Source organism: Mercenaria mercenaria, chromosome 7 (genome assembly GCF_021730395.1).
Source record: "Mercenaria mercenaria strain notata chromosome 7, MADL_Memer_1, whole genome shotgun sequence".
Lineage (NCBI taxonomy): Eukaryota > Metazoa > Mollusca > Bivalvia > Venerida > Veneridae > Mercenaria > Mercenaria mercenaria.
The window spans coordinates 71093469-71121254 of NC_069367.1; the positions used below are offsets into that span (position 1 = coordinate 71093469).

Below are 27786 nucleotides of genomic sequence, written 5' to 3' on the forward strand. Positions count from 1 at the left end.
TTATTTATCCTGTTTTCCGAGTTAATATGTATAACATTTTGTAAAAACATTGTTATCTAAACCATACTATTTGGATTATATCCCCTTAACCGTATACTGATATAAATCTTTTTCTAAAGGTTTGTGACAGGGTTTCCTCAAGATTTCACCTTGAGTTAAACATAACTTTACACTCGGACTGATACAGTACAATTCCGCTTTTATTTAGGAAAAGTATAGTTGTCAGGGTACTAGAAAGCAAAATATATGGTGCAACTGAATAAATGAAGAATGGTACGATCCCAAGGTAGGTTGGAAAAAGATACGTAAGCCAGAAGCGTTCGTTCGTTAGTTCGTTTTTTTTGTTTAACGCCGTGGGCAGTTAACCAGTGTTCCTGGATTCTGTACAAACCTGTTCTCCGCAAGTAACTGTCAACTTCCAACCATGAATCAGAGGTGGAGGACGAATTATTTCAGACACAATGTCTTTTATCAAATCGTCACGGAGAACATACGGCCCGCCCGGGAATCCAACTCGCGACCCCGTGATCCGTAGATCTGCGATTGTGCTAACACAGACCTACGTTATGAAATAAAGCTATGTTCGTTGGAGGTTTAATTGTTTCGTCTATTTTGATTCCAAAAGCAATCGTTTTTTTTTTTTTTTTTTTTTTTTTTTTTTTTTTTTTTTTATTACCTCTAGTCAAAGACGCCCGGTCTTTTATTGCATAGAATCAGTCAAAGTTTTTAGATAATAAAAAAGAGTGTTATAGGAAGTCAGATGCGCAGTTTCGGAGTCAGTGGTGTTGTGGTTAGCAGGTTGGACTACAATGCCAGCGGTCCGGGTTTGATTCCCCCCGTCGCGGCTGATATCCCAACTAGTGTTCAGTGTTGGCTGATTTACTGATTTACAGTTTCCAGCAGTATCGGCCTAGACGGGATGCTGAGGAGGTAAATATGACGCCTGCCGTAGGCTCGGCTCCATCCATTCCATGTAGGGACTTTCGTCGACTACCCATGTTAAACAAATAACTTTACTTTTAATGTTTATTGGATCATATCTGAAGTTTTACTGTTGATTTTCACTTCTGTTTTATAGATGAACTTGCAAAAACATTTTACAAGACAATCAAACTCACATGTATCATTATTGTTGAGTTGCCGAATCTATGCACTTTAATTCTTCACTAAAGGGTTCTTTATGCCACCCAGTAAAGAAATTAATTAAAGAATAAAAACATGAAAAGTACATATTCCTACCTAAAACAGAATAACGTACGTGTAGAAGGTAGAGACACACGAATTTTGAAACACACACACGGACACGCGCACACATGACCCCTTTGGCGTGTCAATATCAATTTTAGATAAAAATAACTACAGCTATGAACGTTTATTGAAGTTATAGCATTTTCATGAAATGAATTCCCTGCCTTGATTTGATATTCTTATCTCCTGGGTTTTTATACTGCATTACGTACACAGTACTTCATTCGTGGATATTTGAAATTTTAATGTCATTACTATTGATAGGAGTGTTTGAAGAACTATCCTACCGAATGCCAGAATGTTTAAGTTTTCCTCATACTATGAAACGTTTACAATGTAATTAATGTATTGCGGTACCAAGTCACAGGAGCACGTTTTTACACAGTATCCGATTAATTAATGCTCATTTGAAGCAAATGGTGTATGGTGCAAAAGTAAAACGTAATTAAAATTGTATTGTAATTAGAAGAAAAAAGAACAACAACGAACTCTGTTTCACATAAACTAATGGCAATCATATCTTTTAAAGTGTTAAGTCCGTACAAAATCTTCAAAATATGCATAGTATAATATAGAGACTGAATCATATTTCAGATGTCGTCACTTCCACGGAACAGCAGGACATTCCTTAGACGGTAATACGACTGCTAGTTAGTGTTTACTCGCGTGTGTCTATTTTACATGAAATAACATGTTTAAAACTACGGCTACTCACAATGTCTGTTATTAAATAATGTTAAATATATGTTATTCTTATCCTGCCTGATACATGTAAGTGACAAACCGCAAGTCCATGTAATTAATTAGAAATTGTGATCAAAAATTAATTTCGGTAAAGTTCGTTGCTGACAAACATCCGTTATCGTGCAAATTTAAAGCAAAAGCTTAATTCAACGAAATATGACGCATTGTGCATGAGTACATAAGTTAAAGCTACTCGCACACAGAAGAAACATTTTTAAAGTCCAGATAGTTTCTTTGAATGAAACTATATGCGGCTGTTGCATTCGAACTTCAATGAATCGTTTCAACCCCACAATCAGCGCAGTACAAATATCACAGCGCTCGAAAGACTTTATACACTTTTACATACACAATTAGTTGTCAAACACGGATTAACCTGACGATGCCAATTAAGAAATGAAATATTTAGCGCGATTCATGCATTTGCCAATCCTGTTCTGTCGTTCATTTCGCATGAACACCGAAAAAAGGTTTCATTTCTGATATTTACATTAAATTTCCTTTCCATTTGTAAACAAGATTGAATTATAAGTTGCACAAATTTTGTTGCATTTCACTTTAAAATCAGCTTCCCGGCTATTCTGTTCACCAGACGGAACAACTGCGACGTCATCTATGGAACGTTTTCCCTTACTATACGCGGACGTCGTCAAAGCAGCGGCCAGTTATCACAAAGCAGCGTTGACGTAACTTTCGCGCTTTTCCTTGTGCTGTTCATACTAAATGAACGTCATATTTTTCAATGGAAAAGAATAGGGCGAATGTAAATTATGCAAAGTGTGATACGACGTTAGAACATTTGCTTTTCCAACATGAATGTTCCCAAACTTAAAGAAAATGTCCCACTGAATCGCAGGACGACGATTGGCGAGGCGACGCTTGACGGGGCGACGTTCGGCGGGGCGACGTTTCATATGTAAGTTTTTTTCTCATAAAACATCAAAATTTCTTCTGTCTTTACTTTTTATAAAAAAAATCAAATTCGACCAACGTCTTCCATACTTTTATACGATGTTTACGTTAAAATAATATTATACCAGTGAAGTACCTGAAATATGACATGGCGCTATTTCACTCTTAAGGCCTAAAACATGTGAAGCAATTTAATTGCCTTGTCAAAAAGATACGTGTTTTTATTATTATAGAAAATGTTTGAATGTATCGCTTTAAGTAAATACAAAAATTCAAAACGAGGTGCACAACTAACGCTTCTTATCTTATCAATTTATTGTAATTCTTGTCCCATTTAAGACTTACAGGAGAGGAATGAGGACTCTTTTAATTGTCGTTGTATTTGTTTGCTGCGTAGATACAGCAACGGGATACTGTTACGCAGAAGAAGTTCGTACGTACTGTTTGTAACTATAGGTTGTAAATTGCTTATGTGGCGTAAGTACAATTTGTAACCTGCTTAAGTGACGTAAGTACAGTTCGTAACCTGCGTATGTGGCGTAAGCACAGTTTATAACCTGCTTAAGTGGCGTAAGTACAGTTTGTAACCTGCTTATGTGCCGTAAGTACAGTTTGTAACCTGCTTATGTGGCGTAAGTACAATTTGTAACCTGCTTAAGTGACGTAAGTACAGTTCGTAACCTGCGTATGTGACGTAAGTACAGTTTTTAACCTGCTTAAGTGGCGTAAGCACAGTTTATAACCTGCTTAAGTGGCGTAAGTACAGTTTGTAACCTGCTTATGTGCCGTAAGTACAATTTGTAACCTGCTTAAGAGGCGTAAGTACAATTTGTAACCTGCTTATGTGCCGTAAGTACAGTTTGTAACCTGCTTATATGCCGTAAGTACAATTTGTTACCTGCTTAAGTAGCGTAAGTACAATTTGTAACCTGCTTATGTGGCGTAGGTACAGTTTGTAACCTGCTTATGTGCCGTAAGTACAATTTGCAACCTGCTTAAGTGGCATAAGCACAGTTTGTAACCTGTTTATGTGGCGTAAGTACAGTTTGCAACCTGCTTATGTGCCGTAAGTACAATTTGTAACCTGCTTATGTGCCGTAAGTACAATTTGCAACCTGCTTAAGTGGCATAAGCACAGTTTGTAACCTGTTTATGTGGCGTAAGTACAGTTTGCAACCTGCTTATGTGCCGTAAGTACAGTTTGTAACCTGCTTATGTGCCGTAAGTACAATTTGCAACCTGCTTAAGTGGCATAAGCACAGTTTGTAACCTGTTTATGTGGCGTAAGTACAGTTTGTAACCTGCTTATGTGCCGTAAGTACAATTTGTAACCTGCTTAAGAGGCGTAAGTACAATTTGTAACCTGCTTATGTGCCGTAAGTACAGTTTGTAACCGGTTTATATGCCATAAGTACAATTTGTAACCTGCTTAAGTGGCGTAAGTACAATTTGTAGCCTGCTTATGTGGCGTAAATACAGTTTGTAACCTGCTTATGTGCCGTAAGTACAATTTGCAACCTGCTTAAGTGGCATAAGCACAGTTTGTAACCTGTTTCTGTGGCGTAAGTACAGTTTGCAACCTGCTTATGTGCCGTAAGTACAATTTGTAACCTACTTATGTGGCGTAAATACAGTTTGTAACCTGCTTATGTGCCGTAAGTACAATTTGCAACCTGCTTAAGTGGCGTAAGTACAATTTGTAACCTGCTTAAGTGGCGTAAGCACAGTTTGTAACCTGCTTATGTGGCTTAAGCACAGTTTGTAACCTGCTTAAGTGGCATAAGCACAATTTGTAACCTGCTTAAGTGGCGTAAGCACAGTTTGGTACCTGCTTATGTGGCGTAAGTACAGTTTGTAACCTGCTTATGAGGCATAATCACAGTTTATAGCCTGCTTAAGTGGCGTAAGCACAGTTTGTAGCCTGCTTATGAGGCGTAATCACAGTTTATAACCTGCTTAAGTGGCGTAAGTACAATTTGTAACCTGCTTAAGTGGCGTAAGCACAGTTTGTAACCTGCTTATGTTGTGTAAATACAGTTCGTAACCTGCTTAAGTAGTGTAAGTACAGTTTGTAACCTGCTTATGTGGTGTAAGTACAGTTCGTAACCTGTTTATGTGGTGTAAGTACAGTTTGTAACCTGCTTAAGTGGCGTAAGTACAGTTTTTAACCTACTTATGTGGCGTAAGTACAATTTGTAACCTGCTTACGTGGCGTAAGTACAATATGTAACCTGCTTAATTAAATGGCGTAAACACAGTTTGTAACCTGCTTAAGTGGTGTAAGTACAGTTTGTAACCTGCTTATGTGGTGTAAGTACAGTATGTAACCTGTTTAATTGGCGTAAGTACAGTTTGTAACCTGCTTATGTGGTGTAAGTACAATATATAACCTGTTTAATTGGCGTAAGCACAGTTTGTAACCTGCTTATGTGGTGTAAGTACAGTTTGTAACCTGCTTAAGTGGCGTAAGTACAATTTGTAACCTGCTTATGTGGCGTAAGTACACTTTGTAACCTGCTTATGTGGCGTAAGTACAATATGTAACCTGCTTATGTGGCGTAAGCACAGTTTTTAACCTGTTTAAGTGGCGTAAGCACAGTTTGTATCCTGCTTATGTGGCGTAAGCACAATATGTAACCTGCTTAAATGGCGTAAGCACAGTTTCTAACCTGCTTAAGTGGCGTAAGTACAATCTGTAACTTGCTTATGTGGCGTAAGTACAATTTGTAACCTGCTTATGAGGCGTAAGTACAATTTGTAACCTGCTTATGTGGCGTAAGTACAATTTGTAACCTGCCTATGTAGCGTAAGTACAATTTGTAACCTGCTTTTGTGGCGTAAGTACAATATGTAACCTGTTTAATTGGCGTAAGCACAGTTTGTTACCTGTTTAAGTGGCGTAAGCACAGTTTTTAACGTGCTTATGTGGCGTAAGTACAATTTGTAACTTGCTTATGTGCCGTAAGTACAGTTTGTAACCGGCTTATGTTGCGTAAACTTGTACAGTTTGTAAACTGCTTATTTGGCGTAAGCACGATTCGTAACCTGCTTAAGTGGCGTAAGTACAATTTGAAACATGTTAATGTGGCGGAGTACAGTTTGTACAATTTGTCATCTGCATAAGTGGCGTAAGCACAGTTTGTAACCTGTCGAAGTGGCGTAAATGACTTAACCTGCTTAATTGGCGTAAGTACAGTTTGTAAGGTATTTAATGTGCGTGGTTTATATTTTTTATTACTTGATTAAGTACCCGCTGAAATTAGCGGGCGAATTCCAAAATGGTGGGGAATTATGTAACAATATTTGACTTGATTATTAAATGGGGAGAAAATGTGTAGACGGCCGGAATTCACAGCCGATAGAGTATCGGAACGGTATTCCTGGGTCCCGGGTTCAAGTCCCGATTTGGCTGCATGTTTTTCTCATCCTGGGTTTTGAGTACTGTTTGTAACATGCTAAGTTGCGTAAGTTCTGTTTGTAATGTTCAAGGTGTTTGTAAGTACCGTTAGTTACATGCTCAAATGGTCGTAGGTACAGTTTGTTACATGTTCAAGTGGCATAGGTACTTTCTGTAGCATGCTTAAGAGTTGCCATGCTCAGGTGGTGTAGATATAGTTTGTAGCATGCTCAAGTAGTGAGGTTATTGTTTCATACATGCTCCAGTAGCGTAGGTACTTGTTGTAACATTCTCAAGTGTCGTTAGTACTTTTTCTACCATGCACAAGTGGTGTAGGTACAGTTGTAGCATTATCATGTGGCAATTAAGTACTGAAATACTTTATCTGTGTTGTTGATGATATGTATTCTGATACTCGGCTTAAAGTTTCTGTCCTGTCAATGACCTACATTAACAAAACCATTTCGTAGGTGTTTTTTTCTGTCTAATGAATTTTTCCATATGTCTATACCCTGTTTTCCCCTTTATCCTGTGTAATTATCGGTTATTGGTAACTAAAGGGGCATATATTCATAGAAACTGAATACATGTTGCTTTACAAATTATCTTGTGGGCAACAAAAGGCAATTTCCTAATTTAGTATGCTATTTCTCAACATGTCGAACAACATAAAGGAACATTATATTTGCTATACCACGTATACGCATGAAGCACCAAAACGTATCAATGTAACATTATTAGATGAAGACCAATGCACGACGAGAGATGGTGTAACAATACCAGCTGGGAGCGAGCTTCATTTTCCAGACAAGTGTGAGAAATGTACATGTTCAAGTACCCCCGGTAAAACGTCATTATTTTTGTCATGTTGCGGGTAAGTCATACCTCCTTTAATATGTTTTTAACTTAATTTACATCGCATATCTGATTTACAACATATATATCAAAGTAAAACATACATTCTGAGTATAATGGAATTCATTGTTTTAAATATAAGAGACTTTTTTCACAGATAGTTCCTTTGTCTTTTTGTCATCGAGTTAAAACTAAGAAGTAGTCAGTAACTGAAAGCTAGAAACGTTTTTAACCATAAATATTAAAACTCTAAAAAGTAACATTGGCATTCCATCGCAATGTTGTCGTACTGATGATATTGCCGACATCATTATGTAAATTATGTTGCGGGAAGTAAGCTAATTATACATGTTATGCTTATAGAGATCAGATATCCTTATGCTTTTTATATTGAGAGAAAGTACGCCCAAAATACATGACCTGTATATGGTAGGGCAGACATCATAATTTATATTGTGTTGCTGGTAAGTAACTTCATTTACGTGCCATGTTAATGGTGGGTCAGACATCATTATATATATTATGTTGCTGGTAAGCATCTACATTATACATGCCACGTTTTTCATTTTCAGTTATGGCATACACGCTGGTGTTTATGCTCCGCCGCCTGGTTGTAAAGTGATTGCCGGAGACGACGGTTGTTCCGTCAAGATTGTTCAGATAACAGACGAATCTCAACCATGTTCGCATTAATGAGCATCATAATAAACGAAAGTCTGTAAACGATAATAAGCTTTTTTCTTTCTTAACAACAAATCAACAGTTAAAGTAGCAAATGTTTTGAACGGATTTAAGTCTCAGATTTATCAAGAACAATTTCGTCCATATTACTAAATATTTTAAGACTGTTACTCCCGCCCAGCTTTAAGCTGATTTGCCCCAAGCTTTATATTAATTTTTATCGAATGCGATTTATAATGGAAATGTCTGTGGTTGCGTTTGAGGTGACCAGTACCTCCAGAGATCCTCTATCTGTATTTTACCGATACTCTAATGATATAAGTAAAATGGTACGGGCATCATTTCACGTTTCTCTGTATGAACTTTGAATATCTTCTCTGAAACCATTGTCAAAGTATGTTTACATTTTTTCAATCAGATTCATTAATGTTCTTTTATCAAAAAAACACGACGATTAGGAGACGGGGCTTGTTTTATACTGAAACTTCTTTTAAATCGCTAGCGCGATTTCAAAATAATTTCACATGAAAGTCCCTATAGTGATCATATACATCATTTATAAAACAGCATGCCGCCAATTGTTTCCCATAAACTTCTATTATAAAAGTATGGCCCGTACGGCCTCCCATAAATAGAAACACTGATCTCTAATCACAAAGTTTTCAAGACTTATCTTAGTTCCATCAAGATAACAGAACAGCTCTACTTTATTTGAGTATTTTTGCGTGAATAATATGGCCTATGCATGGTGGGAGAAAACCGTTTCATGAAACGTATTTGAGCTGCGCCATGAGAAAACCAACATAGTGCGTTTGCGACCAGCATGGATCCAGACTAGCCTGCGCATCCACAAAGTCTGGTCAGGATCAATGCTGTTCGCTTTCAAAGCCTATTGGATTTAGAGTAACTGTTAGCGAACAAAATGGATCCTGACCAGACTGCGCATTTGTGAACAATTTAACATTATTATGACCTAATTTTATTAGTTTATTAATCTTATATGGGCCACGAGAATTTTACGTCCGGTATGTTCTTACAAGTTGTGTGTGTAAACGGTTTGCTTTTCATCTATGGAATTATTAAATACAATGCTTTTATCTATTGACCAGAAGGTAACCATTATATTTCAATACGGGCGATGGAGACTGGTCAACAGGGTTTACGTTTCGTTTGACAGTATTACCGTGTAGAACCAGTCGCTGAACAGATAGCAAACTTAATGACCGTCCAACTTTTAAATTTATACATTAATAAAGTTACCATGTAGTTTTAGTTTAAACATAGTTTATTTCAAACAATGATTGCAATATTTACAATTCATGATACATAGTACAGAAGATAATGCCTGAAAAAGGATCAGAACCGAAAGCAACAGCTTATAGAGGTCTTCTCCTACAATAACATATTGTTATAGGTACAGTACGACAGTGTTTATGATCTTGTCTGAAATATTATCTTTAAGAAATATAATTAAATAGAACGCTTTATCAAAGAACTATAAATTAGAACATTGTCATTAAAGGGATAATAAAGTGAAACAAGCACACATGTGGCTAATGAGTGTGTAAGTTGAAAGTGAGATAAGCAGAGGAAGAAAGAGAAGGAATTAAAGGGTTGAGATTCATTCGGGTTATAATATGGTTGCAGCAAGCATGTAATATTATATAATCAAGTGCTCATAAAATTCTTCCACTTTCCATGATGTAGTTTTGAACTGCTTGAAATATTTGGATGTTAATATCATCGCTGAGATTCCGGTCTCCATTCAGTAAGGTGTGAAGTGTTACGGTACAATAGATGGAAGTAGTCTCAAGAAGACGGACTCTGATGTCACTATAACAGTGGCATTCAAAGAAGAAATGATGATTACTCTCCGTAGTACCACAATGACAAAGAGGTGATGGATAAATGTTTTTTTCCAAACAAGTGCTGGTTTAGGGAGCTGCATTCAGTACGGAGACGAGCATGATGGACTTGCCATTTCCTGTCGCCTACGTAGAAGTATTTAGGACATTTCGAAACGTTCAGTTTTAGCTGCGTTTTGTAGGAGGTCAGGGACGGTGAGTTTTGTAGCTCTCTTGGAAGTTCGTTCCAATCTCTCAGAGCCGATGGCAGAAAAGCGTGATAGTAAAGGGATGTTCTTGTGTAAAATGACATCGGCATTGCGTAGGTTATACCAAGACGTTTCTCCAACAGATGGCGGGACTAAGGACGAGAGGTAATCAGGATTTATGCCGTTTTTCATTTTGTGTAGTAGAGTGAGTTTATGGTTTTGTCTTCGACTCTCCAGGGATTCTCAAGGAACTTCTCAGATGCGTTCATTGAGAGACACAAGTTCAGTTGCCACAGAAAGATACGGGCAGCTTTATGCTGAATTTTGTCAAGTTCAAGTTTCTCATACTGCGTACAGTTGATATAAACCACATCAGCATATTCAATAAGAGGTCTGATAAAAGATAAGTTTATCACTTCTAATGACATTCTATCTAGCTGAAACTTTAGTTTACGCATGATATGTATTCTTTTCAAGGCTCGCTCTTTAATGGAGTTTATATGAGAATGCCAGGAACAGTCATCAGAAAGGTAGACTCCAAGATGTTTGTGTACAGCTACTGAGGAAATTCATAACAAGTGGTGGATGTAAAGGTTTGGATAACTTACGTGAGATGGTCATAGTTTCCGATTTGAAAGGATTAAAGGTAACTAACCATGTATCGGCCCGATTTGATATTCTATCAATGTCGGATTGGAGTACTTCTGCAGCCGAAACAGGATGATCAACAATTATATGCAAGCTGGTATCGTCAGCAAAAGGATGTACATGTGAACCCAAGTCGTCAACAATGTCATTGATAAATACTAAGAATAAAAGAGGGCCAAGAATGGATCCTTGGGGAACTCCTGCAGTCACTGTAGACCAGTTTGACTGGGTACCCGGTAAGACAACAGACTGGCATTTGATAAAAAGATAATCATAAAGCCAATTCAGTAAACGTCCATCCAATCCAGCATTTTTTAACTTGAAGAGTAGACCTTTGTGCCATACTTTGTCAAAGGCTTTACTTTTATAAAAAAAATTACAGTTCGTACTTCTAGTCCATCATCAAAAGCCTTACAGAAGGTACTGTACAAATATGTGAGCTGATTCACTTTTTGAATCTTCTGGTGTGGACCCAGATTGTAAAGACGAAAGAAAGTTATTATCACGAAGAAAGTTGAAAAGATACTTAAATATAATGCGTTCAAATACATTTTCTATGCAACAAAGCAACGATAACGTAAAATTTTTGTAACAGATGAAGTATAAGTGTCGATGTCATCATTCTTTAGTTTGTCCCAGTTTGTGTCGCTGATTTTACGTCTAAGTGAGGTGTAGTCTCCTCGGTCGTATAGCTAAACGAACCGTTTAAAGGACCTGGCATGAGGTTTCGAAAGGTTAAATAGTGAATAAATAGGACTGGTTCTCCAACACCAGAGGTAATAACTTTGTGGCTACATGAAACAAGAAAGAGGTCCAGTATAGAAGAAGAGGACTCTGTGAAGTAGGTTGGTTCAACAATGAGTTGCTCTAGATTATACTGCTGACAAATAGAATGGAGTTTTCGAGTCATGTGTGGATTTGATTCATTAAAGTTAAAGTCGCCAGTGACAATGATGCCTGTATCTAGTGCCAACCCGAGGGAGTCTTCGATTAGATTTGTATGATATATGTCTGCGTTTGGAGGACGATAAAAACAGCTAACAAGATATGTTCGGAATGAGAAGGCATCAGTTCGATCCTGATACACTCCAATCCCCTGGGTTCGAGATCTAGCCTTCTTTTATAGTGCAAAGTTTCCTTCAAGTACACAATTACACCACCGTAGCCATTTTCAGTTCTATCTTTCCTCTCTGGAGTATGAAAGTTTGGAAGTTCAATGTCATTATCAGACATATTTTGATTTAACCATGTTTCTGTGGACGCAAGAACATCAAACATATCAAACTCTGCTTCTAGAACATCAAACTTGTTCAATAGGCTTTGTACATTGTACAGTAAAACTGAGAAGCACTTAGTGCTTGTAATAATTTCTGATTATGTGTTAGACATGGAGGAAATTATAGAAGAGGAGTTGTTAGAGGTCGTTAGCAGTGGGCCTGGAACCGTATGAACATCACCATCTGCAGCTAAAAGGAGACAAAGCCACGACCCTGTGAACACAAGAATAACATATCTAGTAAAAGATAGATTTTGAGTAAACTTGAGTCCTGAGAGCATATTAGCCGAGTATTTAATGTTATGTTTTACTCGGAATTTTAACTGAGTGATCAGAAAATATGTGTGTATTATGTTCTGTGAGGTATGTTGGAGGAGCACTATGAGTATAATAATGTATAGGAAAACAGAGTTTCGGTGGGCGAGAATACGTTTGCACAACCGAGGGGAAAACATTGTTAAACATTATGTTATTCCTGACAAGAACAGCAAAAACAGATTGACAACGATCATGCAAACGCATATAAAAGTAACCAGTGTCAAGCGCCCGCCATATAAACTTGTCCGAATGTTAAGATAAAGTCAGAAGAAAAGAGAGAAATAGAAAGTGTACTTGTTAGAATTACAGAAAAGTACAAAAAGAGCAAGTGTAGAATCCATACTGATCTAATATAAGCAGAATATATATAAGTAGAAATGTGATATAAACTGATACGTCAGTACATTTTATAATTACTCATAAAGCAATTAGGCAAAAATTAAATGGACTGTAAGAGTGAGTAAAGGTATACTTTAAAGCACTGTGTTAGTTTGTAGTAAAATGTTCGACAATTACGCATACGATAAAGTATACGCTAGTTCGTACATTGTGATTTTAGAGATCATTCAAAAATGTATATACATGTATGAAATTAATGCTAACTAAACAGGTGATGAACAGAAGAAGTCAGAATATGTGCATAGAACAGAAGGTACTCGTACATAATTGTGATTTTAGAGATCATTCAAAAATGTATATACATGTATGAAATTAATGCTAACTAAATAGCTGATTGACAGAAAAAGTCAACATATTTGCATAGAATAGAAGATACTCATCGCATGTCTTACACGCACACGCATGTAATATATCCATTACACATATATAAACATACCCACAAGCACATCAATACATATATATATATATATATATACCCATACCCATGTACACGTACATGCTTACGTGCGTATACAATATACATACATATACACGCATATATACGCATACATACACGTATACACACTAACATGTATTAAATTAATGCTATGTACACGGTGACATTAAGCAGGAAAATATTTAAAGATTCTGATGATACAATTCGTATTCAATATATGGTATCTCAACAAGGAATCAATAATATTTGAATGTGGAAGTGGCAGTTGAAATATGTGTACAGAACTTAAGGTACACATTGCATTTCATAAGTGACATTTTTTTAATTAAATATTATGAAGACAAGTTTACAATGTACCCAATTTTAAGACACAAGAACGGCAAGATCGTGAATGTCTTAACTACTACAAAATGTAATGAATTTAAATATTTTGACTGTTGCAGTAATCAAGCGTACATTAAATAAGTAAATACATGCAGAAAAAATAACTAAACTTCTAGAATGCACCAAGTTACCATGTACGAGCGTCTTAGACCACTAGGCTACGGAAGAATTTTAAAATAGTTATGAAAGAAGGGAAAGAATTATTAGCATTCCGCAAAATCTGGAAATAGTGGCTTTGGTCTTACTTGTTGTGAGCAATAAATGGTACCATAACTCGTTTTTCTCTCGTTCTTCTGCATTCTGCATTTTTTTAGACATTAGAAATTCGTGAGGTTTTCTTTTAATGATTATTTTCACATACATGCGTTTGTTTCGCTTATCGTGCATTAGGTTAGCATTGTTAAGTCATAATTTTGATACATGTAGGCACTTGATCTGACAGTTCTTAATATTGTACTTCATATCATTTATCCCTTAGTACTGAACGTAAATATATTTTAAAATGCTCTAGATGTGCATTACAGCCTTTTAAAGTGAAGATGGTCGGATGTAGTGTGTTTCAATTTATTTATGCATGACTGAAATATCATACAATATAGAAACAACAAATTTTACATGCTCGTGACCGTGTAATCATATGTGAATGTACATTGATACAGATATGAATTATTTAGAGGAAGTCCGCATGGAAATGTATACGCATGCACAAAGATCGTAAACTCATAGACATAAACAAAAGACAACTGGTGTTACAGGAAACATAGATTTAACAAATAGACAAAAGAACACGAGAAAGAAATACAGCATAGCAAAACCTTGGAAGGATCAGTGATAATCGCCATTGTGGACTTTTAACCGGTTTATAGACGAAAATCAGAGGGCAAAGATCCCACAGGAAGAACACAGCCTCCACAAAACGAAGAATTGTCCACATTTCAAAAGCGCAATCTTCCCTTTAACTAAACAAGATCTCAAAGACAAGACAAAAGAAATAAATTCAGAAGCCTTGGAACGGTCAAATGCAAATCATCATTTTTTATGTTAAAACCAATTAATGGTGCACCAAACCTCACTCTAATTCCCCACCATGTGTCAAAGTTACATGTAAATACAAGTAAGCACAATTCTGTTTGCAAGTGACGTCAAACTAAACTTATAAAGCCTCGTGAATTTTACATAGGTCAGAGTGCTAATATTATTATTAAGTTTCGTACACATGCTCAAATTGATTATTTCTCTGATAATGTAAAATACGTTGCCCTGACAACAAACAAATTTTTGAAAAAAAACTGCTCGGAGGCAGTGGTACTGCTGGTCTCTCTCTCTCTGAGTTATTCTGTAAGAACCAGACTCTCAGCATCTTCTTCATTAAAAACTAATAAATAAATCACCTGGACTGATAGTAACCACCACAGACAAAATGTCTTGGATTCAGTAGATGAAAACTATCAAATGGCGTCCTGCCTAATAGTATATGATTTGGCACATGGAACAAATCAAGACATGTAACTACACGGTAGATACGTACATAAATAGAAGGAAGCTTCTTTAGGGACTGCAATCTGTATACAAAGCATTCCACTCAGCTACAGCTACAGCATGATCTATCTTCCCTAGTCTCTTGAGCAAAGTGTTGTAGCAGTTTTCTACAAAATTAGCCATCAGTTACTAGGACTTTCACCGACAAAATAAAATGTTAAATGTCTGCTAAAATCTATTTCTATTTACAATACTTTGCAAAGTGCTTGATTTATGTGATAAATTGTTTTTCATTTTTTTCTATTATTCTTATACGAGTGTTTTATATCTCTATCTATCGGTCTTGTTCTTTAGTTTGGTTTTTTTATGTCCATATTTAGTTAATTCATTTAGAAGTTTATGGGTTCATTTTGTTTTGTTATCGTTTGTAAAATGTAAAATTGTAATTTGTAAAGACCTTTTGAAAGTTTATATTTCATGACAACAGTGTAATTTGTATAATCATAATAATACAATATAACATAAACCATATTCCAAAGTGATTTAGATAATTGAACACTATAACCATCGTCAAATAGTTATAGTTGAATAAAATGATCCCCTGCTGTGCGAACAGTTATTACAAGGACTGTCTTGAAAGTTTGGAAATTGCTAAAATGTACAAGAGAGGTGTCAATAAAATTTATTTTTATTTTAATGCCTTTTCGATTATCATGATTTATTGATGATGAAAGTCCCATTAAAGTACACAAATCAATTTTATAAAACATGATAAGATTCTAAATACTGTATATATACTATATATAAATATATATAAATCAAAACACATGGAACTGTTAGCATATCCGCTCGATTATTTTGCAGAGGCCAAAACACCAAAAGACTATTAAGGACACGACGAAGCAGGAAGGAAACAATTTTTAAACCAGTCCGTTCCAAGAGCGGGACTTAAAAGCTGGATGCCATGGAGTCACTTACCTGTCCCGCCACCGCACAATTAAAGATGAAAGAGTAATGACAAACTGTAAAAGAGGGCTGAACACTAAATGTAGTGTGTCAGAGCAATGCTGTCATAGCCTCTTACAATAAAAAGTTTCATAATTTTGATAAATAATGGTCGAAACTGCCTATGCCCGAGAATATTACGAACTTCGTAAATCACATTTACATAAAAATCAGGCTGTGAAATACCTTGTCGCAGAAGAGTCTTTAGATAACTTTTTAATCCCACGCCACGAGTGGTGAAAGTGGGGAAAGGGGGAGGTGGGGAGGTGGTATAGGAATGATATCCGTCCGTCCGTAACACTTGTGTCCACTACATATAACTTAAACCCCTTGAAGGATTTTCATGAAACTTGGGTCAAATGATCACCTCATCAAGACGATGTGCAGAACTCATGATTCAGCCATGCTGGCTCAAGGTCAAGGTCACAACTCATTGTCAAAGGTTTGAGCCTTCCATTTTGTGTTCGATCAATCCTTTCACTATCCATAACAGCGGCGGGGGATATAGCTGTCTTTCAGACTGTCTTGTGAATTTAATTACTTAATCCGAATTACGTTGATTAAATTTAGCAAATGATTGAAGATGATGAAAACGGTAACCTTGAAGAAGCTTTCTGGTAATGACAATATTATGAATATTTTCTCGACAGCGCCATTTGACACAAAATGCTCCCATAGAGTTAGTAATTTGACAAGGACATGCATCAAAATGCATTCTGTACTCAGGACCGTTAGGAAATATATTACATGTTTTAAATGGAACTCTGCAATAGACAATGTTATTCGTGATTTAACGTTTAATTAATATTACCATTTCGTCAAATACAATGAGTATATTCCCCTTAAAACATTTATTTTTACAGAAGTCGAGTTGCGTGCAATAAAGGCCTAGAAATGGTTCCATTATTAATTTTCAACTTGGTATTCACGAAATACAATGCACTTAAATATCAAAACACGTTCAACAAATTTTTGAAAATGTATTGTCTTAAAAATCCTCAAAATAAGGTATGACTTTGGTTGAGAGGTCGAATCAATGTGTATATGTGCAAAATAGAACTTTCAAATCTCATTCACAAAACTTACTAATACACAGCAGCAATGTCAATGATCTAAATTCAACAAAAATACAATTATCCTCACTTTTGTGTCATTTATAATGTGTCCTTGAATTCTCCACTATACTTTTCATAACTAAGTTTGCACGAATTGCACGAGATTGCTGTCATTCACGTAAAAAACGGGATCAGACAAGTTGTAAATGCTGTACCACCTAAACGTTATTAATTGATAATAGTGCAGTTCAAGAAAAACTTTATCTCATAACGTAATGAACAAGTATAATGTTGTAATAACAATTACACTTACACTGTACCCCCATCCTCCACCCCTTGTTGACCTATACTCATCAAAGTTTACTTTATGCTTGTCTCAGTGAGACGGAATCTCGCGAGCAATTATAAGATCTCTATCTGAAAGGTCAATGTCACACTTGGCTGAGGGTGTTTGGCAAGGGTCATGCTCATAAGAATCCTTCTCACTGAGGCAAGCATATAGCATTTACCACAGTACGACAACAAAAAATAGGCAGACGGATGGATGGACGGACGTTCCTACATACGGGTATTTACGTGGCTACTCTTTTGTTCTCTCTATTGTTATAATTGTAGCCACGTAAAAGAAAACTAGCCACATAAAAGCCTTACGGAATGAATGACATCAAAGAAAAAGTACAGTTACCTATTGTTCCTTTAGCCACCTAAGTACATGTATACAAATGTGTGCTCGGGCAGGCGCGCGCACGCTTATCTATCTATATGTCGTAAAAATCTTGTTATTTAAGTTATTTAAAAGTGTCACTGATAACACTTAATTCGGGAATAACAAATATAATTATCATAACTATTAAATCCTACGAACTTTTATCGTGTCGTTGTGTCGCTGCGAAGAACGAACTAACAAAATGGCACAAATCAGCCACCGTAACTAAATAAGCCTTATTTAGTCTGTGAAATTCGGTCAGTCTAAAAATAAACCTTGTACATAAATCAATGTAAAGTAGAAATTTATGAATTTTAAATATCTGTAAAATGAAAATGAACGCATTTTGAATTTAAAGAACGAAGAAGTACGATTTTTTGTTATTATTAGTTTTAAAGTTGGTAAATTCAAAATATTTATAAGTACTATTATTACCTTTTTTATTAATTGAGCCACTGTTGTAGATTGAATTAAAAAATATAATGACACCTTGTGCCAAAACTATAGGTTAACCCTTATCATGCTGGACACGATTTATTCTGCCTTTGCGACCAGTGTAGATCATGATCAGCCTGCACATCCGTGTAGTCTGATCAAGATCTGCACTGTTCACCATTCAGTCAGTATGTTTTAGGTAAACACCCATTTTACAGTTAATGGTACTTTCAAAACTGAAAGATGTACAAATTCCTTATAGAAAATAAGCAGGGTAAGGGTTAAATTTTCAAAATGTACTTCTTCAAGTTTTATATATTGGTAATCTTACGGTGACATAAAGGTGACATGTGATTCATTTGCTTAAAAATCGAAAACCAATGACATGTGAATTATTATTATTATTGTTGTTTTTTTTTGGGTTTTTTTTGCATTAAAATATGTGAACCAAAACAGGTGTGTGCGTGCGTGCGTGCGTGCGTGCATGTGTCATTTTTCTTGTTTTTATGAAAAAAAAAAACGAAATGAAAAATATATTCGATTATATATATTTACTGCTCAAGTGCGGGAGATCATTAGTGCCAGACGGATGTTACCTATTAGCTCTCATTTTCGACATGCTAACTCAACATTTTGGCTTATGTACTCATCACCTAAAATTCGACTTACCAACTGTGCCCTTGAAATATGAACGTCCGCCCGGCTGTCAAATGTCAAAAAGATTATGACTAACTTTATTATGGCTACTTCTCCTAGACTTCTGAGCTTGAAAGACCTTAACAGACTCTAAAATGATATAATTATAAAGCAGATACATCTACCTGCACATCCATATATGGTACTTGTAGCTACTAAGCCTGAAGGGACACGAACAGAAGTCAACATAGTATCCTTATATTAGATACTTACCCTGAGCCTTCTTTATACACAAGGGAAACAATCTTTTTATAGAGTGAAATTGTTGAGTGAACACCGTTTGTCAATCATGTTATACCAGGGCAATAGAAAAGTAATCTATCCATGTTACCTGCTATACATGATAACACAATCATGCATCTAACAGTCCTGAAATTGTTTTCTTTGATTTTTCTCATATTACTAGATATTTTTCCCATACTTGGACGCACATACATAATTATATAATTATGGGTAGCAGAGATCATTCTCTTTCCAGCAATAACGTTCTCAACATATTTTACCTTGTGACATTCTGTGGGTTTTAACATTTAAAAAAAAATCGTCCGTTTGTTGACAAATTTCACCACAAAAATGTCGCACTTTCCCCTAGGGCATTAAATGTTTGATCCTTACATATTTTTCTTTCCAAAGTGCTGATCTCTGCCGTAATTTCTTCTAATTATGCATGATTTAGGTAAAAAGTGCATGCTTTGCATGAGATACTATGTACATTAGCCACCTAAACCTACAATACAGTTTTAGCGGAGTTGTCTCCAATTTTTTCCAGATATTTTTACCAGGATCATTTTTTTCGGCTCAAATAACTCTTTTTCAAACAAACATTTTATATAAAGGATTCATTATTCTAGACCATATACTTTTTGAGCTATGAGCATCACAAACAACAATTCCACTATTTTGGCTATAAAAACAGAAGATGCGCAAGTTTATAACATGATAAAGATTCATGCAAGGTTTCATCATTTTTTATGAAATACTTTTTGAGCTAGGCGCGACACAAGGTGAAAATGTGCATTTTTACTATTTCAGAGGCATAAGTCTGGAAATAAAGGGATGGAGCCAGACGGAAAATAGGAGGTGCTCAAATTCATATCATGATAAAGACTCATGCAAGGTTTCATCAATTTATATGAAATACTTATTAACTAGGTGCGTCACAAGGTGAAAATGTGCATTATTGACTATTTCATGGGCCATAACTATGAAAATATGGGGCACAGGCAGAGGTGCGCAAGCTCATATCATGATAAAGACTCCTGCAAGGTTTCATCAATTTATACGAAAAACGTTTTAGCTAGGCGCGTCACAAGGTGAAAATGTGCATATTTTTACTATTTCAGTGGCCATAACTCTAGAAATAGGGGACGGAACTAGACGAAAAATAAAAGGTGCGAAAGTTCATATCATGATTAAGACTCCTGCAAGGTTTCAACAATTTATATGAAATACTTTTTGAGCTAGGCGCGTCAAAAGGTGAAACTGTGCATTTTTGACTATTTCAGGGACCATAACTCTGGAAATAGGGGTTGGAGCCAGACGAAAAATAGGAGATGCTCAAGTTCATATCATGATAAAGACTCATGCAAGGTTTTATCAATTTATATCAAATACTTTTTGGACTAGGTACTTTTTTGGACGGACGGACGGACAAGACTAAATCTATATGCCCTCACCACTGATAGTGGGGGCACAAAAAGAGATAAAATTTGAAAATTCACATGTCACTGTTTTGCGATTATTTAGCAAAAAATCAGAAATCCACGTATATACATACTTATTTGTGCGTCAGCATTTATAGAGCATGAACGCTGTACTGAATGTTTGTCTTTACCACATCAGGTTTCAAGCGTCGGTAAAGATCGTGAGATCTTTAAATATAAAAAGTTTTTTTAGGCTTTATATTATATAGAGGTATTTTTTAAATGCCACGGACGATTTTGATGAATAATATCGTGCTTTTGTAACTGCACATAGTAACAGTAACTTTAAATAGAATGTAAATATAAGTAATGTCATGTTCTATATAATTGACCTTACGGATTCGATGAATATTTGACGTCTTGAAATTGGAACATCATAAAATCATAGAAATAAAAAGTTGTTTTACATGACAATTGCACAGCTTATTAAATAAGTACATAATTCTGAAATTCCAGTGTGAATTTAATGACAGAAGCTTGAATTCCCGAAAAGGGACTACGATAAGGGGCCTCAATTCTGGACAGTTCAGTAATTTAAAAATCTAACCATTTTCAAAGAAATCTTGCACATCTTCGTTTTGATGCATTTGCATCGATGTACGAGTACTGAAATTTCTAAAAATAAGATTGATCATCTTTTCTAGAAATTTTGAAAATTGATTGTTTTTATTTCTTTACAAATGGAATTCTACTTTAAAGGGGAATAACTTTTTGTGAATATTTGATGTTTGGAGCAGTACGGGACAATGCGTTTAAACATGTATTGGACCGAGTTTTTGGTAAAGATGTTGTCCATTTAAAGACAACTGTGAGACGTTCAATTTACGGTTCATAATATCTTTTTTATGGGATAATCATGTCTGTTTCAGGAAAGTCATTATATGTTCAAAGTTTGTAAATGACAAACTGTGAAGTATTGCATATTACTCACAAATAGAAAAATGAGTCCTAGAATTAAAAAATATGTAAGTTTGTCATTGATTTACTTATTATTTTCTATTTGTCAACCTTACACATTTTTCACAGATTGCCATTTGCAATTAAATCAAAAGGAAACAACTATTGTAAGCAATTGTGCATAATCACTTTCATGAAACGGAAATGATTAATCAATAAAAAGAGAATTATAAACCTTGAAAAAAAGTTCTTACAATGTTTTGCAAACGAATAACATCTTTACCGACATTCTAGTCGTTCAATACACGTTCTCCCGTTGTATTCCGTACTGTCTCGTATTCATTTTCAGAAAGTTGCCCCCCCCCCCCCCCCCCCCCCCTTTGTAAAACAATTCCATTTGTAAAGAAATGAAGAAATGAAAACAATTTTCAAAATTCTTGAAAACGATGTTTAACCTTGTCATTCGAAATTTCAGCACCCGTACAGTGCTGCAAATGCATCAAACCGAAGATGTGCAACATTCCTTTGACAATGATGAGATTTTGTCCAGAAGTGTGGCCCTCTTTATCTGGACCCTATTCGGGAATTCATGCATCTATCATTAAATTGACAATCGATTTTTAGAATAATATACCTATTTTATAACCTGTTCAATTTTCGTGTTATACAACGTTTTCTTTCTATGATTTGATGATGTTCAAGTTTCAAGACATCAAATATCCATCGAACCCTTACCTGGTCAAATCAAAATCTCATTTATACATTGTTACTGTAGTATTTAACAGTACACACCTTCAAAAGAAGGATGTACATAAGATATCTTTATGCACAATTTATGTGTACATAAAGAATACTACTGAAGGTGCGTGAAGTTGGCGCGTAGGTCGTAGACTGACAATTTTGTCGACCTGGCTCCGGACGGACATTTTGTTTTCAACCCTTACCTGCCCCGCCACTGCACAATCAAAGAGGAAAGCGTAATGATAAACTGTAAAGAGGGCTGGGCTGAAGACTAAACATGCAGTGCGTCAGGACAATGCTGTCATAGCCTCTTGCAAAAAAACAAAACGTTTCATAATTTTGATAAATAATGGTCAAAAATGGCTATGCCTGAGAATTTTACGAAGTTCGTAAATCACATTTACATAAAAATCAGGGTCGCAGAAGAGTCTTTAGATAACTTTTTAATCCCCCGCCAGGAGTGGTGGGGGTTATAGGAATGGTCTCCGTCCGTCCGCCCGTCCTTCCGTCCGACCGTCCGTAACAAGTGTGTCCACTCGATACAACTTAAACCCCTTGAAGGATTTTCATGAAACTTGGGTCAAAATGACCACCTCATCAAAATGATGTTCAGAACTTATGAGTCAACCATGTCGCCTCAAGGTCAAGGTCACAACTCAAGGTCAAAGTTTTTAGCCTTCAATTTTGTGTCCGCTCTGTATCTCCTAAACCCCTTGAAGAATTTTCATGAAGCTTGGGTCAAATGATCACCTCATCAAGACAATGTGCAGAACGTATGATTCAGCCATGTCGCCTCAAGGTCAAGGTCACAACTCAAGGTCAAAGTTTTGAGCCTTCCATTTTGTGTTCGATCAACATTTTTACTATCCATAACAGTGGCGGGGGATATAGCTGTCTTTCAGACTGCCTTGTGAATTTAATTACTTAATTAAGATGTTGATAACGGTAACCTTGAAGAAGCTTCCTGGTAATGGCAATATGATGAATATTTTCTCGACAGGACCATTTGACACAAAAGGCTGTCATAGATTTAGTAATTTGACAACGACATGCTTCATTTTGTACTCAAGATCGTTAGGAAACAAATTACAAGTTTTAAATGGAAGTCTGCCTGTAAAATTCGGTCAGTCTAAATATAAACCTTGTACATAATCAATGTAAAGTAGAATGTAAATTTAACAAATCTTCTTAAAATACATCTTATTTCTTTTCAAATATCTACAAAATAACCCTGAGCGCAGTTTTGGAACTAAAGAACGTTAAGTGCTGTTATAATTTTTATCACTCAATATACAATGATATCCCGAAATTTCAAACAAATCAAACACGCAGTTTCACAATAATCCAACACAAACAACAACAAATTGGATTATGAGGAAAATTGACTTTTAATTTAATAATTAAGTAAATATCGAAAACTAAATTGTCTTTTAATGTAAGGGAAATCTACGACTTTATTGTGTCTCTTATAATCTAGAATATTTGTAAATTCAAAATATTCATGTGTACTTTTATTACTTTTTACAAAATTAGCCACTGTGGTAGAATATGTTAGGCGTAATGAACGAAATGAGCCGTGCCATGGGAAAACCAACATAGTGGGTTTGCGACCAGCATGGATCCAGACCAGCCTGCGCATCCGCGCAGTCTGGTCAGGATCCATGCTGTTCGCTAACAGTTTCTCCAATTCCAATAGGCTTTAAAAGCGAACAGCATGGAGCCTGACCAGACTGCGCGGATGCGCAGGCTGGTCTGGATCCATGCTGGTCGCAAACCCACTATGTTGGTTTTCTCATGGCACGGCTCAAATAGTTTTTTTTTTCAAATGTACTTCAGCAAGTTTTATATATTGGTAAAGTTACGGCGGCATAAAGGTGACATGTTATACGTTTGATTGAAAAATCGCAAAACGGTGACATGTAAACTTTTATTTTTTATTTTTGCATAAAATATATGCTTACCCAAGCAAGGGTATATGTGTCATTTTTCTTGTTTTGGTAAAAATCACGAAATGAACAATTTTATTTGCGATTTTATTATTATTATTTCTTTTAGGTAAAAATAAAAATCACGTGTCTTCAAATACTTCTCAAGTATGGCAGATCATTAGTGCCTGGTGAAAATTGTTGCGAACTGGTAACGCTCGCAGTGACGGATGTGTTGTTCTACTAAATCAGACAGTCAGGCACATTTACTGTCGAATATCAGACAGTCAGATAGACGGACAACGCTAAAACTGGTGAAAAATTTGACAGAGTGTCAAATGAAAAATTATAATGGATTTATAGTACTGAAACAAATTTCTACAGAAGGCTATGCCAAGATTTTACTGGCTGCGGAGTGCCGTCAAACAGTAAACACTGCCTTATCAACAGTGTTTGAGATAGTTCAAGAAAATCTAACAAAGGGGCGCTTTAAAGTATTTTGAACAAACAGTTCCGACATCTCAAACATCAATAGAAAAGACGTACACGGCTTAGTAGCAGTAGAAAGATAATATTTCTGCGAACAATCATCATATAAATATAAAAGTACAATATAAGGAGTGGTAGTTGAATGTGCGCTAAAATATACGAATAAATAGATCTATTAAAAGTTTTCATCAAACAGTATAGACAGGAAACCCCTACTAGAAAATGTACTAGATCTAGGAAACTTGATGACGTAAATAATAACTACCTGCATGTGAATCACGTCACGCTTAAACAACATACAAAATGGCGGACGGCACAATAAACTGAAGTGGTTTAACATGGAAAAATGGATAATTAAGGCTTAAAATACTGTATGGATTTTGTAGTCAGTAAGTGAATCCATTATAGAAAAACACGTAACCCGATGAGTTATTAAATATTTGACACAAAAAAATATAGCATATGTATCGTAAAACACCGAAGAGCACATGTATTTGAAAACGAAAGTAGGATTGATTTACCGGCGCACTACAGTATGTTATCTCTTGACTCGACAGTTCGACATGCTGACTCAACATTTCGAATTATTAACTAGAATTGTACTTACTAACTCGAAATTTCGTAATACTTTATTGCCTCCGTATCCTTAAACAGGGCCCGCCCTGTCCAATAATTGGCTATAGCCAAATAAAGAAAATCATACAAAAATATTTTTAAAATTGCAAAATGAACCATCAAATTTGTAGCCAAATTGAAAAATTTGTAGCCAAAGTGGCATTTTATTAGCCATTGGCTACAATGGCTAATGACAGAGTTGGCCAAGCTTAAAATATGAACGTCCGTTCGTCTGTCAAATGTCAGAAAGACTATGAATAACTCTCGTACTCCAGATAACGGATTTTTGCTGTAAGCCAGCAGTAGCCATGACCTATACCTACATGTCCATGTATAGTGTGGTTTTATCTACCGGTCGAAAGCTTGACATATGGTCAGAATAATGAAATAGTTTAAGTCGAACACAACTCGGTCACCTAATATGAACTGCTCCCACCTCTAAAGAGCTATCCCTGATAGTTGTTACAAAAGAAAATCACACTTCGATTTTATTTTATTTTTTTATTTGCAAATAAATATTGACACATACACCTTTGATTGGTTTCCAAATCAAAAATAAAATATAATAAAATAAAAATTGATATGTCACTGTTTTTGCGATCCACATGTCCCCTTTATGCCACCGTATATAAACTTATTTTGTTTGTCAGGGATTTAAAAAAGCATGATTGCTCTTCAATACCGTATGTAGTTAATAAAACTTTTGAATGTCTTTACAATATCAGGTTTCAAGTGGAAATGATAAGATCGCGAGATCTTTAAATACAAAAATAGTTTTATTAAGGCTTTATATAGAGGTATTTATTAAACACAACAGATTTTGATAACTCATTCAAATCAAATGCACTGAATGGTATCGTGTCTACACATGGTTACAGTAACTGTAAATATAATGTAAATATAAGTACATTATACTACATTATAGAACTTACCTGGTCAAATTAAAATCTCATTTATACAGTGTTACAGTAGTACTCATGTGCGGTTCAGGGGGCGAGAGGGGGGTCCGACCGAACCTTTACTATGACAAACATGTGTCTTGATACACTAATTTGATGTGTTGTTTTTTTTGTGTGTGTGGATGTTAGCCGCTTACAAGCACAGGGGGTTGTCAATAAGTTTTTGTTGAACAGGCTGAAATAGGGGGTCCGGGGGCATGCACCCCCCCCCCCCCCCACCCCGCCCCACGGAAAATTTTGAAATTCAGCGCTTCATTTCCAGCATTCTGGGGCATTTAAGGAGCATTTAAGAACAACTTTTCCACTGCAATTTATATACAATATACCCCTTATTTTCACATTTTTATGAGCTCACCTGTTAAATTTTGGAAAAATAATAAAATTAAGTTTTCTTAGAGGTACAATTCTTTGTTTCTTTGGGATAATTAACATAAATATGAGTTACGTCGGGGTCGTATGTAGCAGCAGCCACATACACTTTGGATGCGGTCCTAATATTGCCTTTTCAAGAAAATGTTTTCTTTCCTTCTTCTATTCTTTCCTTTTTAGGATTTTCCAGGGCGGTCCGGACTCCCCGGACCACTCCCCTCTAGATCCGCGCATGGTACTTAACAGTAAAGGATGTGCATGAGATATCTTTATGCACAATTTAAAAACAAATTTTATATGTGCATAAAGAATACTACTGAAGGTTTATGAAGTTGGTGCGAACCTCGTAGGTAAACTGATCATTTCGTCGGCCTGGTCCGTAGATTGTAAATCCTAGCGTAAAAATGTTTATTCAACTACCTCTTTTGCTTTTAAATCATTCTATGGTGATCAACTTAAAAGTTTTGGAGAAGAAACCTGTAGTCTTCAAGCATTTTGTTTACATCATATATCCGAACATTTTGTATATAAACAGTTAATGCCTTTTTTCTGCGAATAGTACAGGTCTCGGTTGCATCTTAGCAAGGTATATCAAAATGTCGCGTCCGTTTTCAAACATATTTGATTAATTTAGAGGAATAAGGTCAGTAATTCGGTCGAAAATGTACTATTGTGGTGTAGTCGAAAGAAGTCAAAAGTAAATAGATCCTAATTTCACACGTTTTGCGCAATTTCGTGTAGAATGAGTGCTTTAATCACGCTTTTTAACTGCTAGAATACATTCTGCATAGAATGAAAGGGTTCCTATGTGAGTACTCTAACGACGGCGTGCTTTGAAGATTGAAACCGAAATTAGGTATTTATTGTGCTGACAAGAGCAAAATTGCGCATTTTTTTAGGACAGCAGACCACAACTGACTGGCATTTCACTAGGAACTATTCAACTTTCATGAAAAAAAAACAGGTGAAGGAAAAAGGGATGTTCTATAAAGATGCATAAATACGAGGTGAAGTTGTCGATTTATATCAAACAAAGAAGGATTTGAATTACTGACATTTAACCTAAATTTGTCAGTTGGTCCTGGTGACGTTATATCTATATACAAGTTGCCCAATAATATATGTAACAAGAAATATCTTTAAAAATGATGGTCGGCGAATTGTAATAAGGAAAGAAGTTTGTGAATTTTTCATCTAACATTCATCTTTCATCTAACATTTTTCAAATTGCAAAACTAAACACCGCACTTCAACAATTTAAATGGTTCTCTTTTAATTTTTCGCAAAGGTTTCGTAGGGTTGCAATTTTGTTTCGTTTATCCTTAGACGAATAGTTACAGCAGTAGTTTGATGAAGATTCA

The 27786-nt window shown here is 35.7% G+C and overlaps 1 protein-coding gene across 1 annotated transcript; it reads left to right on the forward strand.

Moving 5' to 3' along the window:
- The first annotated feature begins 3179 nt into the window (after positions 1 to 3179).
- Positions 3180 to 7888, forward strand: LOC123555319 (uncharacterized). Its single transcript, XM_045345975.2, has 3 exons — positions 3180 to 3337; positions 7043 to 7175; positions 7729 to 7888. The coding sequence occupies exons 1-3, from the start codon at positions 3259 to 3261 to the stop codon at positions 7847 to 7849; spliced, it is 333 nt and encodes a 110-aa protein (XP_045201910.1). The 5' UTR covers positions 3180 to 3258; the 3' UTR covers positions 7850 to 7888.
- The last annotated feature ends 19898 nt before the right edge of the window (positions 7889 to 27786 follow it).

Coding starts and splice junctions, on each gene's coding strand:
- LOC123555319 (XM_045345975.2), top strand. CDS start 3,259: ATGAGGACTCTTTTAATTGTCGTTGTATTTGTTTGCTGCGTAGATACA. Junction 3,338..7,042: donor CTGTTACGCAGAAGAAGTTC/GTACGTACTGTT, acceptor TAACATTATTAG/ATGAAGACCAATGCACGACG. Junction 7,176..7,728: donor TTATTTTTGTCATGTTGCGG/GTAAGTCATACC, acceptor TTTCATTTTCAG/TTATGGCATACACGCTGGTG.